At 38.3% G+C, this 17347-nt stretch overlaps 2 protein-coding genes across 3 annotated transcripts in view; both read left to right on the forward strand.

Moving 5' to 3' along the window:
- rassf1 (Ras association (RalGDS/AF-6) domain family member 1) overlaps positions 1 to 11435 on the forward strand; it is a 15780-nt gene extending 4345 nt beyond the window's left edge. Inside the window, exons 3-8 of one of the 2 annotated variants that reach the window (XM_015382095.1) lie at positions 905 to 1029; positions 7488 to 7678; positions 10400 to 10504; positions 10596 to 10881; positions 10974 to 11089; positions 11200 to 11435. In XM_015382095.1, the coding sequence (XP_015237581.1) occupies positions 905 to 1029; positions 7488 to 7678; positions 10400 to 10504; positions 10596 to 10881; positions 10974 to 11089; positions 11200 to 11346 (970 nt within the window). In that variant the 3' untranslated portion in view covers positions 11347 to 11435. The remainder of the gene's footprint in view (positions 1 to 904; positions 1030 to 7487; positions 7679 to 10399; positions 10505 to 10595; positions 10882 to 10973; positions 11090 to 11199) is intronic. The other variant, XM_015382094.1, reaches the window with a different exon arrangement.
- A 1652-nt stretch (positions 11436 to 13087) lies between these two features.
- Positions 13088 to 17142, forward strand: tusc2 (tumor suppressor candidate 2). Its single transcript, XM_015382047.1, has 4 exons — positions 13088 to 13243; positions 15074 to 15305; positions 16118 to 16238; positions 16312 to 17142. The coding sequence occupies exons 2-4, from the start codon at positions 15163 to 15165 to the stop codon at positions 16375 to 16377; spliced, it is 330 nt and encodes a 109-aa protein (XP_015237533.1). The 5' UTR covers positions 13088 to 13243; positions 15074 to 15162; the 3' UTR covers positions 16378 to 17142.
- The last annotated feature ends 205 nt before the right edge of the window (positions 17143 to 17347 follow it).

A 17347-nucleotide genomic window follows, 5' to 3' on the forward strand; every position in this document is an offset into this window, starting at 1 on the left:
ATATTTATATATATATAGTGAAATAGAAGTGCAGTGAAGTGAAATAGAAGTGCAAATGCTGTACAGTGAGAGAAGATGCTGTAAATATAAATAAAGCGTAGTCAGTAAAAGAAGGAAAGATAACTAATAAACTGAGTATAGAAATAGCAGAAACAATACAGATGTGCCAAAATGTGCAAAATGTCAGCAGTATGTTATTTAAAGTGACTGAGAAAGGAACTGTGTAAATGTAATCTTGATTCTAAACCTTATAAGGTTGTTTGGTGCAGTGATGGTTATATGGTCTTACAGCTTGTGGGAGGAAGGATCTGTGATAACACTCATTTGTGCATTTATCGTAAAGCATTCTGCCACTGAAGAACTCTCCATAACAGGTTCATGCATGGGGTGGGTGACATTATCTAACATGGATGTTAATTTAGTTACAGTCCTTTTGTTTCCCACCACCTGCACTGAGTCCAACCACAGAGCTACAGATAAGCCACTACTCCAACAGACAGCTCTATAGACGATGGCTAATGCCACAACAGAGTCACAGAAGGTCTTCAGGAGTGCCAACTGCACTCCAAAAGACCTCAGTCTCCTCAGCAGTGTGCTCTGACCCTTCTTGTAGACAGCGTCACTGTTATAAGTCCAGTCCAGTTTACTGTTTAGGCAAACACCCAGGTACTTATAAGTACTCAGTGTCCCCTCCCTGTTCACCATTGTCAGTGGGGTGATTCTGTACCTGTGAAAGTCCTCCACCCTACTCCTTGGTTTTCCCTGCCTTTATCAGAAACTGGTTCTGCTGGTATCGTAAAGTCCTGAGATAACCCTGTAACAACAATTACCCGATTATCTGTTTTGATGTTTCCATATTTTTAGCTGCATCTGCCCTAACCTTTGTAACTTTCTGAATGTTCAGACTGCAGGTTTACATGCCACTACCGCTGCCGTGCCCTGATTCAGCTGGACTGCAGCTGGGAGCGTGGCTCGGCGGCGGACCTCACAACTGTTGTGGAGCACACCATAGAGACAGACACGAATGTGGTAAGCTGTCTTGCACTGAATTACGAAGCATTGTAACTGGAAGTTAGCTCTGCCCACAGGCAGAACAGAAACTCAGCGGCACCTTTTCTCCTCATTTATGGCTATTTCAGGAGGACTTCTCTAAAAAAACAAGTTAACTGCACCTTTACTGACCTTTAGCAATAAAAATCATATTCAACTTATTTAACTGAAAATGGACCAACATGTTCTTTTTAAAAGCTGCATTTCCACCTAGTTTGCAATACACAGCAACAGCTGTAGAAAGAGAAGTCAGTTGTTTGATAAGTTGGTTTCCAAATGTTACCTTATGCAAAAATCTGGGTCTGAAATGAAACCTGTGGGGAAATGCTTGAGTATTTGAAACACTGTTTCCAGAAAGTTTAGATGCAGGTAATGGTGAAGAAGAACAAGGTCATTTGAAATAAAGTAGTGATGTTTTTTTGTTTTTTTTCTTAGGCTTCGTTTGCTTGAAATTCAGATTAGAGACTATCGGGAATCTGCTGAACTACTTTCTAGTTTTTCTTTTATTGCTAAGCGTGTTTTCCCTTATTACATCATCTTTTTCCATTTAATATTCTGTTGTATCAGTTTTTTTTTGTTTCTGTTGTAAAAACAAAACAGGAAGAGGTGCTTTCTCAAATACAACCACAAAATCCAAAAATAGTAAAAGTAAAGCGATTTTTCCTACTTTATACTTATGGTACAAAAACAAATATATGACCTCTGTATACTTACACTTAAACATATATATTTTACATTTGAGTTTACAGCCAGTACACACTGACTCCTGCTATCTATAACATTTTTAGATTATTTCTACTTCATATTCAAGGTGCATCAAACCACATTACCTTGCATCCTACTGGTTCTAACAATGAAGCACCAATGTGTTTACTCTACTACCTGTGTTTTTTTTCCACTTCTGATTTTAGGACAAATACACACAAAGGGTTGAAAATGATAAAGCTAGTTGCAAAAAATACTGCCTAGATGGAATAAATTTAATCATACTGGTTCTGCTCGGTTCTAACACCAGTTAGGTTAGCCTCTACAGTAAGGGTGTTGCACAATAGATAACGTGAGCATTTCTTTAAATCAAAAATATTAAACATACTTCAATGTTTTTCAAATCAATAAAAATACTTTTACTTCAGGTAATAAGAATAATTTTGTAATACCAGGAAATCCTGTTGCTGATGTCCACTTATGTAAACTTAAAATAAAACAAGTAACAGCAAAACAAGCAAACTGTTTTTGGAATCTGTTAAATATTGTTCATATTTTCTCTCATTTAGATTAAAATGGCAGTTTTTTTTTTTAAATAACATTGTTAACAACTATAAGTTGTAAAACAATTTTCAAAAGTAAAACTTGAATCATTAGTACTTATATTAAAAAACAAACAAACAAAAAAAGACAACCCAGCAGCTATTTTCTCTGCTGCAAGAATGACTTTGATCATTTGAGAAAACAAGAGAAAATCCAAAACCATCCTTTGAGCTTGAAGAGCAGCAGTGCTCAGAAACAGGTGGGGGAGGGAAGAGTTTCTGAACTCTTTGTCTGTAACTAAAATTTTTATTCCATCATGGTAGAAACAAGGTCATGTTAAAATATAACATTATTTCTCCTTATAGATTTTTTTTTTCATAAATAGTTTATCAACCGATTTTTCAAAAAGGTCTTTTTGGTGGGAGACACTCCACTGGAACGTGCAAACTTAGGGTTAGTGTTTACGGACTGGTTTGCCGTTTGGCTAAACTGTGTGTAGTCTGTTTACTTACTTGTTATTCACCTAATCACATGAGCATGCCAAGTGTTGCCAAACCAGAGTGCAACATTTCTTATTTTATGTTAGCTAGAGAGAAGCAGCCTGCAAACATGGAAACCAGCGAGGGAAGAGGACCAAAAATGGGTTTTGTCCCAATTCAGGGGCTGCATCTTTTAAGGTTTTTCTATACCGATTACTGTCCATTGATGATCCTATAACGCCAACTAACTTTTAGCTGATGTGAAAGATGCAACTAGGGTATTTTCTGTGATTTCCCATCATTTCCCATGATTCAGTGCAGGTCAAAAGGGTCAAGCTCAGACATCAATAAAGAGGGTGACAAAAATTGAGCATAAAAGTTGAAATAATCAGCTTTCTGTGACCCAAAATAAACTGTTAAGATGTTTTGAGTCATCAAAGTAGATTTGTTAAATATCTACTCTGCTTATTGTGATTCCACTTCATTTTTAAAAGAATTTCAAGCTTTTTTGCTCCAGCGCGCCTCGGCCGCTCTCAGCCAACCAGGCGGTCCTCTCTACCTCTCGCAGGGAAGGCGTCTGGCGTACCACTGGATTGAACTGCTGGGTGGGATTAAACACAACTCAATCAGAGAATACTGAAAAAATTGTGTTTGGCTTCTTTAAGACTTGTATGGTTATTCAATAAATCTTGACTAGAAATTAAGCAAGCTTTAAAACAAGGATTTGATTTCATACCAATGGAGGCATTAGGAGATGAACAATAAGCTCATCTTCACGTGCCGGCAGCCACAATACAGCTGCTGTGGTTCAAGGATAAGATAAACAGGAATCAGATCAAATAATCTGGATCCAGCCAAAAAGATTGAATTTATCCTCAATGTTATGGAAATAAAAATTTAAAGTCATGTTGATAAACCTGGCTATTCTCACCAAATACCTTCCTAACAAATTTTATTTTTTTTATGATTCCACTAGGCTGATTTAATTTTCAAAACAACTGTTTATCTTCGGCTTTTTGAAAATCATCAAATCACAGATTACTGATGGCATATTTTGATCAATTTTTTGACATGTGACTTGTTAATAATAAAAAATGAAGACCCTGCATCTTCACATAAATAATTTATATTTTTTGGAAGTTTTAGCTATAAATGATGCATAATGGACTCCAGCACCGCTGCCCTCTGTCTCTGGTGCTGCTCATACCTTTATGGACAGGATTTCTAGGCTCAGCTCCTATAAGGGCTGAAGATCTGGTTTGGCAACCTGTGGATTTTGTTCCTACTTTTTGCCGATGATGTGGCAGTGCTGGCTTCCTCCGGCCAAGACCTATAGCATGCACTGGGGCGATGTAAGATTCAATTTGTGAAGCAGCTGCGATAAGAATCAGCTCCTCCAAGTCCAAGGCAATGGTTCTCAACTGGAAAAAGGTGGCTTGTCTTAGAGAACTCCTGCTTCAAGTGGAGGAGTTCAAGTATCTTGGGGTTCTGTTCATGAGTAAAAGGAGAAAGAAGCAGGTGACCAATAGACGGATCGGTGCGGCTGCTGCTATAATGCAGACGCTGCATCGATCTGTTGAGGTGAAAAGAGAGCTGAGCTAAAAGGCAAAGCTCTTGATTTACTGGTCGGTCTACTGTCCTCACTCACCTATAGTCAGGAAGAATGAGATCCCGGATACAAGCGGCCGAAAAGAGTTTTCTCCACAGGGTGGCTGCAGTCTCCCTTGGAGATAGGGTGAGGAGCTCAGTCATCTGGGAGAGGCTCGGAGCAGAGCCGCCTCTCCTCCGCATCAAGAGGAGTCCACTGTCATTATTACTTATTGCTCCTTCAATGGCATGAGGAATTGAAAGGAAAAATAAACAGTAAAGAGATGTCCTGTGATGGCTGGATTGGTCATATACCAGTTGAAACTGATTTCAGTAACTATGAAAGAGCACCTTTCACGTGTGCTGTTTCACCGATTTTGCATTGGAGCAAGAAATTGGCATGTTTTCTGAGTCGACTGTATTCAAACACAGCAAACCAGCGAAGCTCAGGCGTTGCCTTTCAAAGTATTTTTATGTTCAAATTAAAACCTAGACTAGTGAGGTTTCTCTGACCCCCTGAACTGGGAATGCAGCTTTTACGCATTTATATCTGAAACTTAAAAAAGGTACTCCGTTCTTCTGACTTCCCTGTTCAAACATTTTGGTTGTATTTCTTTTCTTGACAACACCTCTCAGTTCCTTACTGTAAAGCTCTAAATTTGTAGCTTTAAAACTGGCAAATTAGACAGAAGTGCTTTTTAAAAAATCAGGTTTTAACTATTCCTTGATGCAGCTTAAGAGCTGTGGGTGGGACCTCCACTGCTTCTTTTTAAACAGAATGGTTTATTTATTCTTTTAAAGCTTGAATTGTATAACGGGTGTGGTATAAATGAATGGCTGTGTGCATTTTTTAAATTTGGGTTATACAATTCACATGCTAATCAAACTGTGTGTGGTAGCGGGAACTCCCATCATCACATGACATTCAGCAGGGAGGGAGAGCAGGAGGAGGAGGATGGGGCTGCAGCAAACCCCTCCCCCATGGGGGGGATGTCAAAGCTTTGGTTTCAAATCAATCTGGGGTAGAGGAAAAATATAGTCAATTGAATAGATTTCAAATGGTTCGCTAATTTAAAGAACTTTTATATATTTTAATAGCATTAAGTTAAGAATGTCAGTTATTTTAACACACAGTGTGGCATATTTATGTATTAACTTTTTGTTTACTAGAATGAAATATTATGTCTATAAGAAAATGTCTTAAAGTGCTGTTGCATCTAATAGGATATATTTAAAAATAAAAATGTATGAGTTCATTTCAAGGGCAGGATACAGAGCCGGTTATTTAAACTGTTAATAATAGTTTACAGTTAGAAAAGCCTTAAAATGTTCATTAGATTATGTTTAATTCAGGTTTTGCATAAGAACATTAAAACATGGATATTTAATGTAGAAACATTGACCTACTGGAACGTATGTCCGTATTCTGTTCAGTATATAAACTATTTTTTCAAAGAAAGACTGCATCAATGCAGCATTGCATGGAGGTGGATCTGCAGCCTGTACATCTGCTGAGGGCATCAGGAAGTGGTGTTGCTTTAACCTGGTTCTTCCGCTCCAGTTTCCAGTCTGAAACAATGGTCAATGAAGCAGGTATTGTCAGTATCAGCAAGTGACAAGTCATGCTGGAAAATTAAAATTAGTAGCAGAGGAAAGCCTTGTCAAGATGCTTTGACCGTATCCAGTTCCAAAGTAGCTAATAACACAAGAAACATGACAGTTTTAGCTCATGTCTTGGAATCGTCTACTATATAATCTGATTATGAAAGCTCTGTTCAGTCCATGCTCAGTGATTCCCCTTAAACAATTTAATTGGTTTTCTCTTCAGTCCCCTTGGAGTTTCAGTCCACTTTTGCTTGTAGGCAGTTTTACAGCTTGTTTTTCTTCCTTCCACTAAAACTGACCCCAAAACGTAATTAGATGAACATCAATCTTTAAACGGACAGTCGGAATGAAGGTTGTTGCTTATTATCTTCTATAGCATAGGTCTTCAACAGGGGGTCCATGATCCCTAGGGGGTCCAAGGAGGTACAGCATGGGGGTCGCAAAAGTTTTGGTTGATTAGACTTTTTTTTTTTATATTCCCCTCTGCAATTTTTTTCCACTAACTGAAATGTGTTTAAATATACATTAACATGAATTCAACAGATAAATGGAAGCTGAAGATGTCTTTCAGTCGTCAATACACACATTCAGCGACACACAGGAGCTCTCTCAAGCTGGGCACCGTTTCATTCAAAACACCTGTTCCATCAACCAGGAATCAGAATCAGAAATACTTTAATAATCCCAGGGAGAAATTACTTCCCTTACATTACTCTGTATGTAATGGAGTGACTAAAGGACCAGTTTGATATAACACAATTAGGGGGTCCTTGCTCCATCTCTCATTTTGGGGATCCTTGGCCTGGAAAACGTTAACGACCCCTGTTCTATAGCATACTCCCATTGATGGTGAAGAACATCACATTTCTGTTAAAACAGATTTATTTAGCCTTATGTAAACTTGAAAGGAATAATGTAAAATATTGAATGAATCTGTAAAATATTCAGCCTCTTGCTTTATGTTATAAATTACTTGAAGTAGGTTTGTTTTATATTATATTCTGATTTACAGAGATGATACCAAATTTGTTTCATCAGATTTTTTTTATTGAAGAATCAAAGTATCACAAGGCATATCAAAACAATTATACAAAATAAGTAAATTTAGTTTCATCAGATTATGGATGAGGGGTATTTCCGGTTTGGTGTTGCCGTCCAATCGCGAGCCTCTCTGGTGGTTTGTGTATTTCTGAACCAGAAACCAACGGTCAGGGAGGGACCTCTTCGGTGGGGGGGAGGAAGCGCGGCAGGCGGAGCCCAGAGCTCCATACATCCTGTTTTACACACACTGGAAACGTGGCCGGTAGTTCAGAGAGGAAGAGGGAGTGGAAAAGCTGGGTGAGACTGCGCGGTTTGTTTCTGAGCATTCATAGGGACAGAGCTAGTTTAGATACCGTCATTTAGCCGAGGCGCCTTTCTTCAGCTAATTTTGTGTTGCTAAGTCAGATTCGCTCTCATTCAGAAGTGACATAGAAGTTCGTATAAAGTTTAGTTTTAATAATAACTTTAGACTCGAAGCGGTAAGAAGTATGGCAAACAGCTCCGATAAGACTCCGTCATTCGAGATGAGCTGGGGCAGCTCCACCAGCAGCGGCTACTGCAGCGAGGAGGACTGCGACTCTGAGTTCGAGCAATATTTCACCGCCCGGACATCCTTCTTCCCCAAAACTAAAAAACCCACCGCTACTGATGCGGACAAGGTTAAGAAGGTGAGTTGGAAAGACAATTAGTTGCGGAAACAATACGGCACTTTTTATTAGACGCATTAAAAGTGTTTTTGAAAAGGGGAAGTGAGCTCAGGGTTGGGTGGTGAACTCTCGCGTTATTACAGTTTTCTGCTAAGAATGAGACAAATTCGCAATTAAACATTTTGTTGACAGGGTAAATAACGGCAACCTGTTCCCTCTACCTTAAAAATAAAAAACAGGTGTTGCTCCAGGGAACTAAAGCAGGCGTGATTATTGCCAAACAAGTTTCCTGTTCTGGGTGGAGTTCTGCTTCCTCTATTATCTGGAAACTGCACCCAAAACTTCGTTTTGGCTTCTCTTTTTTTTTAACCTACCCAGCATTCAATGAAGTCTTACTGAAGTTTTTCTTTCTTTTTCGTTATTACACTTGGAGGCCAGTAGATTAAGTCTTGTTGAAATCCCCCCCAGATGTTCTGCTCGTATGACGCACATTTGCTTCTCATGTTTCCAGCACAACACCCACCATTCATTACTGGCTCTCCTCTCTGGTTTTTGACAAATTTCACAATTCAAAGTGACTCATGGAATCACTTGGTTTTGATCATTATCTGTCTTTTAGTCACACACCTGCATAGAGGTGTCTGATTTGTTTTTAGTGAGAAGCAGATCTAGTTTACAGTACACATACTGCACCATCAAGTTTTGCAGAAGCCATTTTTATGATGTTGGCTAAACCAGGTTCTGTTTGTGTGACACACCTTATGGGGGCATGTGGAGGCACAATTTTATGTATTCTAAATCTTCTATGCAGCAAAAATATTGGTTCCCACCGATTCATTGATTTATTGAATAATTAAAAGCAACATTCTAATTCTGAATCCATTACGCTCCATCTAAGGATTGGGACCATTGATCTATGAGCTACAGATTTCTGCTAATTCTTCAACAAACAAAGATTATAATTTGAAATTTGAATCTTATTTTAAAGTGAAAGGTGATGCACAAATTAATCCACCACAGATCAGAATTTACCAATTCTCCCAATTAATTGAAGCAGTAATACCACAATTTTTATGCGTATAAAGGATTTAAAAGAAGAAGAAAAAGATTGACAGTATGCGTAGGTTTTTTTAATATTCGCTGTGCTGATTTAATATCTTGTAGGTTTTTTTGCAGCACATTTCATTTTAGTTTACCATTAAAAAGAACTTTCAGAATAGTGTCTGGTAGTTAATTACTTTTGCAATATACCTGCAATTTTACTAAAAGAAACTTTCTAATTGCAGAGGCACTGAAATTTGGTCACACTGCATTTAACAAGAACTAGAAACTAAATTTCTCACTCCCGTGCTTTAGGTGGCGGTGGTAAGCTTAAAGAGGGTTTGAGACCACATAGACGGGACACGAGAGTTCCGTCTAGCTTGCAGATTCATGCATGCATATCGTATTGGTCACTTTTTCACACACAAGTTACAGTAAAGTCCTGCAAAAATAGACTCAGGCCATTCAAACTTTGTTAGTGGGTAGTGCAGAGAAAAATTGAAATGAAACACTACGTTGGCCTAAAATAATAATTTTTGGTAAAAATTATTCTGCACAAAATCAGAGGATTTCAGTAATCGAAACAAAAATAATTACTGTTAGGAAAGAATATATTTAGTGGATCTCTAATTAAATTGGTTTTGTTTTTATCTCTTAAGTCTAAGGTTTTACTAATACTTGATAAATCCGGTATGATACAAATGGAGGGAATCTGCTGCCAGTTAAGGCCAAACTAGGCTACTGGTCATCTCTTTGCTGGAGGCCAAATGTGCATGACTGCAACATGACTGTAGGTGTGTGTGGTTTGTCAGGCAGCTGACCTAATAGAAAGTGGCTTTGAAACAAGGGATAGCTTTGTCTCTCACATGTGGGAGTCTGAAAGTTCGGGAGGGTGGGGGTTGGCTATTTTTACATGAATACCAAGCTGAGGAATGCAATGCCGTTGGCCGCAGTCATTGCACAGCTGCAAATTATTTCCCCCTCCTTTCTTCCTCATCCTCCCTGCCTACTTCCCTTGCTCCTCCCTTTAGCCCTACAGTGAGAGAACAGAGGAGCAGAGCAGCACTGGTCAGAGCTGACATCATCATGTTTGCCTTAGCTGTGTTGTCAGGAAGTTGGGTCTGATGCAACCAGTCTGTGGGGAAAACAATCATAACATATTAAGATAGTTACATCTCATTAACTTGTTGTCAAAAACCTCGGCGCGACAGATTTAATATCTTATGTCCAGAAACATTAGCATTAATCTTTTAAACATTTTATGCAATTAAAAAAGACTTGTTTTCCTATATCCTTCTATTGCATTCATTGTATAATTTTTCATTCTTTTCATTTTTCTATTATGACATTTGTTTATGCTAACATGTATCAGCAACTTCAAATACAACATAATATAAATAAGACCAATAAAACATTCTTATAGATATACACCCAAGGAACAACGGCAGTAGAATAATGTTTTATATACCCAATTCCTTATGATTAAAAAAAAAACTAAATTAATATTTTTGTCTTTACTTTTGATATTTCTTTTAGAGTTTTAGTAAAATGATTTTTAAAAATGGTTAGAAAAGGTCAAATGGAGAAAAAAACGTTTGCTTTAATTTCTTCTTAGTTATATATTATGCACTAAAATCGGTGCATTAGAGAGAAACGCTGCCACCTGGTGCTTCATTAATGTAACTGCATTGCTCCTTTCAGGACGAACAAGTCGAACATGGGAAACCAGAATGGACTACTGCTGAAATTCTGCAGAAAGTGAAGGAATACAACTCCCAGATCAATAGCAATCTGTTCATGAACATGGTGGGTACTTAATTTAACTTAATCCATTCATTTTAGGAGAGAAGCACTATTTTTTTTGCTGTTGGTATAACACGCTATATTTCTTGAACAGAACAAGGATGGGTCCTACACTGGTTTTGTGAAGGTACAATTCAAGCTAGCACGGCCTGTGTCAGTTCCAGCACCAAAGAAAGGAGGTCCTGATGCTGGAGGGAGGCGAGCCAGCGGAGTGAAGCGCCGCACCTCCTTCTACCTGCCAAAGGATGCCTCCAAGCATTTGCACATAAGCTCCCGTACGTCTGCTCGTGAGGTCATTGAGGCTTTGTTGAAGAAGTTCACAGTGGTGGACAATCCCGGCAAATTTGCACTGTTTGAGCGCAGCGAGCGCCATGACCAAGGTACTGCTTCTTCATATAAAAATGGAAATCTGATCTTGGATCCCATTTTGTTCCCGAAGAAAAAAAAATAATTCTCCTCTCTGCTTCCCCAGTTTATCTTCGTAAGCTCTCTGATGGCGAACGGCCGCTCCGTTTACGTCTGAATGCGGGGCCCAATGAGAAGGTCCTCAGTTTTGTTCTCAAAGAAAATGAAACTGGTGAAGTTAATGTAAGTGAAGGCTCTACAGTACATCAGAAACCTGTATCAACGCTAAAGCAAAACTTCCATTCCCTGATTTGAATGAATCTTAGTCATTGATCTGTTTTTCCCTTTTGCAGTGGCACGCTTTCTCCATGCCTGAGCTGAAGAACTTCCTGCTCATCCTTCAGCGTGAAGAAGAGGAACACGTCAAGCAGATTGTGAAAAGATATACTTTGGCTCGCACCAAGATGCTGGAGGCTTTGTCCGGCTCAACCCCAGGCTGAAACAACTCTGTGCTCGGAGTTTGCTGTGCTGCTCCTGGCTGGTTGCGACCAGTCACTGCTGCATGCAAAGACTCTGGAGAAAGAAACAGAAAAAAACAACACCTCTTGGATGAACGAGAGAGTGAGATAGGGCGCAAACTGGGAGAGAAAGAGCTAGCGCGTATGTACGTGTGAAATGATGCGAGAGTTGAGAAGTGCCTTACACCTGGAGAGTCTGATGTGCCTGAGAGAATGAGTTAAGTGGATGGAAGACTGGCAGATAGGACAGTGGTTGTAATGTTTACACCAAATGGGTGCCATCTGATTATTCTGTACCTCAGCTATTACTCTTCAACCTAATTGGCGAGAAGGGTTAAAATATATATATATATATTTTTGTCATTTCAGATGTCCTAAAAATTTTAGATTTTCTCAACATATGTAAACATTAATTATTCAATAAAATATATATATATATATTTTTGTCATTTCAGATGTCCTAAAAATTTTAGATTTTCTCAACATATGTAAACATTAATTATTCAATTTTACTTCTTAATAGCTGAAAGGTATTTGAATTTTCACCGCACCCGAGTCCAAAGTGCTGCCATGTCCACTCTACACCCCTGATGGGTGCAACTCTTTACTTAGGGATCACTTTGAGTATGACTGGCGTATGGACATTTGTATGTTATCATGAATGTCAGAGCTGTGCTACAAGTCACTCTAGATGAGTGGATCTGCGAATGACTGTTGCTTTACTTGTTTTTTGAACTGTCACGTCTTTCATATCCATGATATATTTGTTCTGCTAATTGCCAAAATGTTTGTCCGCTGTTCACGTTTCCTTCAGTCTATGCACAGTTTCAAATGTAGCAGAATGTTTGGCAGATGTACACAGCATTTTATTAAAAGATATATACATAAAAACCTAAGCAGCAATGGTTTTTGTTTTCAGATATGACTTAAAGATGGTGAATTTTTATTTATTTTTTTCACAAGTATGCATGCATTCTCAGTTAAAATGGGGGCATTACAAAGTTTCTAAAAGCTATAGAGATTACTTTTTTATTTCACTTGAAATCACAAGATCAAATATAATCTATGCTCTGCCATTATGAAATATGGCGGTAAAATTAATAGGCTTTTTTTCGTCTTATTGATTTCAGCATGGATGATCTGGTACTTGGTTGGAAAATGGTTTAACCTTCTAAGCATAGAAAGGTTTGCCTTTTAGTGATTTAATGATTTACTGTAAAACCATAAATATCATAAAACAATTTTATCTTTACATTAATTACCTTAACAACTGTAAATTGATGACGAGCCAGTTTGGATCTGTATATTCGTGCGGTTGGTTCTGTGAGGAAAAACGTCACTCTGCTTTTTATAGTGTTAGAAAATTAGTGTTAAGAAAATTACGGTATCAATAACATTTTCTATTAGGTGCTGAAAGGAGAAAAAAAAACATGTTTAGGTAAATTTTAATTACCACTTTACAGTTTGTGCCAATTTGAAATATTGGATAAATAAAATGCCTGAAAGTGAGAGGAACCCCAGTCGGCCTCGGCAGATGGCCGCTCACACGGAGCCTGGTTCTGCTGGAGGTTTCTTCCTGTTAAAAGCGAGTTTTTCCTCTCCACTGTCACAACAAGCATGCTTAGTGTGAGGGATTGCATCTGAGTCGATGAAATCAACTGGTTTTCCTTAGAAAACTTTGGACCAATTTGACTGTATGATCTGGATGAATTGTTGTGAATTGGCACTATAGAAAACTGAACTGATCCACCTGATAGGTGAAGCTCGGTGTGACGTCAGCTGGTCTGAGATCAGCTGATCGCTTCACTCTATCTTACTGCTACTGGCTATACAGCTGGCAGTTATGACTCCATTTGTCGACTTAACGACACATTATGAGGTGAGATATTTCAAGCTGTATTTGGGTGCATGAGAAGTGAGGAATTTCGTATCAAAGGTTAAGCTGCTCCGTTTATAACGACGCTTTTTTAGCCGTCGAAGCTAATATGCGTCAGTAGCTAAAGCTAACAATCCAGACTGTGGGTTCACTGCTACTGAAGCGGATTTTATTGTAAATTACAGATGCTGAACATTAACCCGAATAAAATATGTGTTCATTAGTACATTTCTTGAGCTATCTAGCTTTGTGAATTAAGTGGCTAAGGTTGTCATTGTATGTGGCCGACAATGTTAGCTGTCGGTGAAGCTAGCATAACTATAAAGTCCAATCATAGAAAGGTATGGGCAAAGAAAATAAAACTGAAAATTACATAAAACCTCTAAACATATGCTGTTCTTTGTGAATAAGCAGAGATTTACAAGTGCTAAACATGAAAAAATATTAGAATAACAATTTAGGACAGTAATTCTATCATTTTTTTTTTTAACCTAATTTAACCAAGAAAAAAAAAATCCCATTGCCTATTTTTCAACGGAGTCATGGCCAAGAGGCAGCAAAGTAACATAAGAAACAGAGATACAATAAATTAAATGACAGGTACATAAAAAACATCAAGTAAAACAATTTCAGATCATTGAGGCTGCTTCAAATTCTTTCACTTTCAACTTAAAAGCATTTCAGTTTCTTTGTAAAAAAAATTCCACGCACGAGGAGCTGCGTAGCTCCTTTACATTTGTATATATAATTAACATGTTAATTTCCATTGAATAACTATTGTTATATTTTCAGATTCAAATTATTTATGTGACCATTTATTTAACTTAAGGATGGGTACCAACAATTTGGTTTATTTCTGTACATACATGTAAGCACATGATTGGGGGCTGCTCTGGTTAGCTTTGGCTTGAAAGATTAGGGAAATAACTGGACGGGTTTCTCAACACTTTGTCCCACAGATGGATCTTACTTCAGACTTAGAACTTGTTAGATGAAGCTGAACAAGTTTGTTTGCAGGAATATGTATTTCTTTTGAGGCAAAATTCTCTTGACATAACTGGAAGTTTGAAAATGTATAAAACTTGTAAAAAAGGGCTGAAACAATCAGATTAATTGTGATTAATCAATTATTGAAATAATCATCAACTAATTTAGTAATCGATTAATCATTAAATGGAGTGTAGAGACTGTAAAACATGCCTTTAGCTGACAGAGCAACCCACTTAGAGCAGTAAATATACAAAATTGTAAAAATATATGTCAATATATAGCATTTAAGATAAAAAAAAAAATCTTTTTTGTCTGTCAATATACTCTATCCAGAACCCCTCAAGTAAAAAAGTGTTTAGTTTCACCTGGTTTAATTTGTAAAAAATGTATTTTAAGGAACCTTTGGTTATCTGATCCTTAATCGATTAATCAACAAATTAATAGATTTTCAAAGTAATCATTAGTTGCAGCCTAAAAAGGTAATCAAAAGTATGATTTTGAATTGAGAAATTGTCAGTGAGAGTATCACTACTACACAACCAAGAAATCTCTCACTTTACGTCAGCTTGCTGTTATACAAAAATGGAGAAATGGCTTCTAAAACAGGCAGTAAGTGCCATTAATTGAGCTGCGATCTCCTAGTGAGAAGCACTTTGTAACCTTGCTGCAACAATGACCTTAGGCCAACACCATGAGAAAAAGTGTAAGCAGGAATCTGGTTGGGAGTTTTATCTGGTTGGTTGTCAGCAGTCACTAAGCAAACAGCTGGTACCTGACACTAACCAGGCAGCCAATGCCTGATTAGAAACAGTCTTTTTCTTTGTCTCTTTTCCAACTTTCTAGCTCCTGGCCTTGCTGAGAAACTGAGAGCGTCTGGCTACCGAGAGGGGCGGAAGCTTCAGCTGCAGATAAATAATGTCTTATCTCTGAGGATGGGAGGAAGCGGATCCAAAGTCAAAGGTGCCTGGCCTTTCTCAGGCAGCGGAGGGGACTCAGGGGCCGATGGAAACGAACAGTCTGTGGCCCGCCTGAAAGGTTCCAAAAATGCAACGCCGTTTGTTTTTACCAGGAGGAGGTACAGAAATGTTTATATTATTAATGAACTATTTTTGATTATTGTCTTCTGGGTGGCATGTTTTAATCAATTCATGTGAAATTATTTTTGCATATTAGATATATTACATTGTCACATTATCACAATTTTAGTCATAGTATCATAGTATCTTCCTTCCTTCCTTCCTTCCTTCCTTCCTTCCTTCCTTCCTTCCTTCCTTCCTTCCTTCCTTCCTTCCTTCCTTCCTTCTCTTGTATGTGTCCTACCTTTCTTCTCTTCTCTGGTTTTTCATTATTCTGTTCTCCATTTTCCAAGCCTGCCAGCTGCAGAAATATTTCGCCTAAATCTAAAATACATGCCAGCATGTTATATTTTCAAATAGATGTAAAACAATAATGGAATTGGAAAGCTGAGTTTGGAACAGTCTGTGATATTTATATTAAGTTGTTTTTGAGCGCCGCAGAAGGACCCAAGCAGTGCAATTCTTACCTAATTTTTCCATGTCAGGTTGGATGTTCTCCAGGTGTTTTTTTCATGTTAATCTTGAGTTTCTACTTTTCTAAATGTCAAAAACACCTGATCAGTCTTTGAACCATGAACAGCAGGCAGCTCATTATACTAACCAGTCTTCATATTTCAACCTGCTAAGGAGGGGAGCGGTGATGATACTTATTTGATGACGCCAAAAATAATCATTTTTACTATTAGGGGGATAATGGAGCAGATCAAAAGCAGTCAGGAGTAATAATTTAAAATTTGATAAAAGACTTTGGGCTACTAGAATGCCTCCTTACTTACATTATGATTCAATACTTAATCTTAATGTTTGGCAGCTCCTTGTACTATGATGAGGACGGTGATCTAGCCCATGAATTCTATGAGGAGACGGTGGTTACGAAAAATGGCAGAAAAAGGTCCAAGTTGAAAAGGATCCAGAAGAATTTGATTCCACAGGTGAGTGGGGACATACGGTACCGTTGATCTAGAACTGATCCATTTGTTCATTGGGAAATGATTTCATTTTCAGGGAGTGGTGAAGCTCGATCACCCCTGCATTCATGTGGATTTCCCCATCATCCTCTGTGAGGGGTAAAGAGTTTCTCAGCTTTGACCTTCTCAACACCTCTTGTTCCAGTCAGACAGGATCATGGTGAAGACTGGAAAAATGACGGCTTGGAAAAACGTGGAATACTCGGCTCACCTTTTGTTAAAATGCAGCATTTGAACTGTGATTACAGAGAGCATCATTCCCTTTTTTTAACGGCACTAGTGGCTCGTTGTTTGGACAGTTGGCTGACAGGAAATGGGGTATGAGAGAGGGGGAGAGACATGTGGCAAAGCACCACAGGTCGGATTCAAAAGCGGGCCGGCCACATGGAGGACTAAGGCCTTCAATAGTTTGTGCTAACCATTGCGCCACCGAAGCACGCTCCGATCCTCTGTTGTCTTTACTTTGACTTTGCAGAAGTAGTCATGGAAATTGTTTATTGTACAACAATGATCTGGCATGAACACCATCTTGGAGAAGTGTCTGTTTTGTTTCCCCTGTGAGTTTTGTTTTCTTCTTTTTTTACAGGGAGAAACTTCAATGATGTGAAATGGCTGTAATTGTTTCTGCCTTGTGTGAAACAGTACTGTGTGTGTTGAGCTGTACAGTTCTCTCTACATGTTGGTTAGATCTGTCGGAGACGGACGGAAGAATAAAGGGTAGCAATAAAAGAAGATTTTTGAAGTTTCTAATGCATATACTTTGTTCTGTCTGAGTCTGTCTTAGAGTTTAGAGCTCAGACCTGCACTAGTGAACATAATGTACTGTAAATACTTTCTTAGTTGGAAATACTTGAATAAATGGTTTACTGCAGTGAAACATGAGTATGATCCTTGTCTTAATGCTATTGGTTTGCTGCTTTTAATTTCATGGCGCACCGCCTAACTCAAGGGACAAACTGATGTTAGATGAGCTCTAAATCTTGCGCTACGTTCATCTGGCTGCCTGAAGTGACTCAAATTAGATTTATTTTGTCCATATGCAACCTGATATTTTTATGACAGTCTGACCAACA

The sequence above is a fragment of the Cyprinodon variegatus genome, unplaced genomic scaffold, assembly GCF_000732505.1.
Source record: "Cyprinodon variegatus isolate N-32 unplaced genomic scaffold, C_variegatus-1.0 Scaffold248, whole genome shotgun sequence".
Lineage (NCBI taxonomy): Eukaryota > Metazoa > Chordata > Actinopteri > Cyprinodontiformes > Cyprinodontidae > Cyprinodon > Cyprinodon variegatus.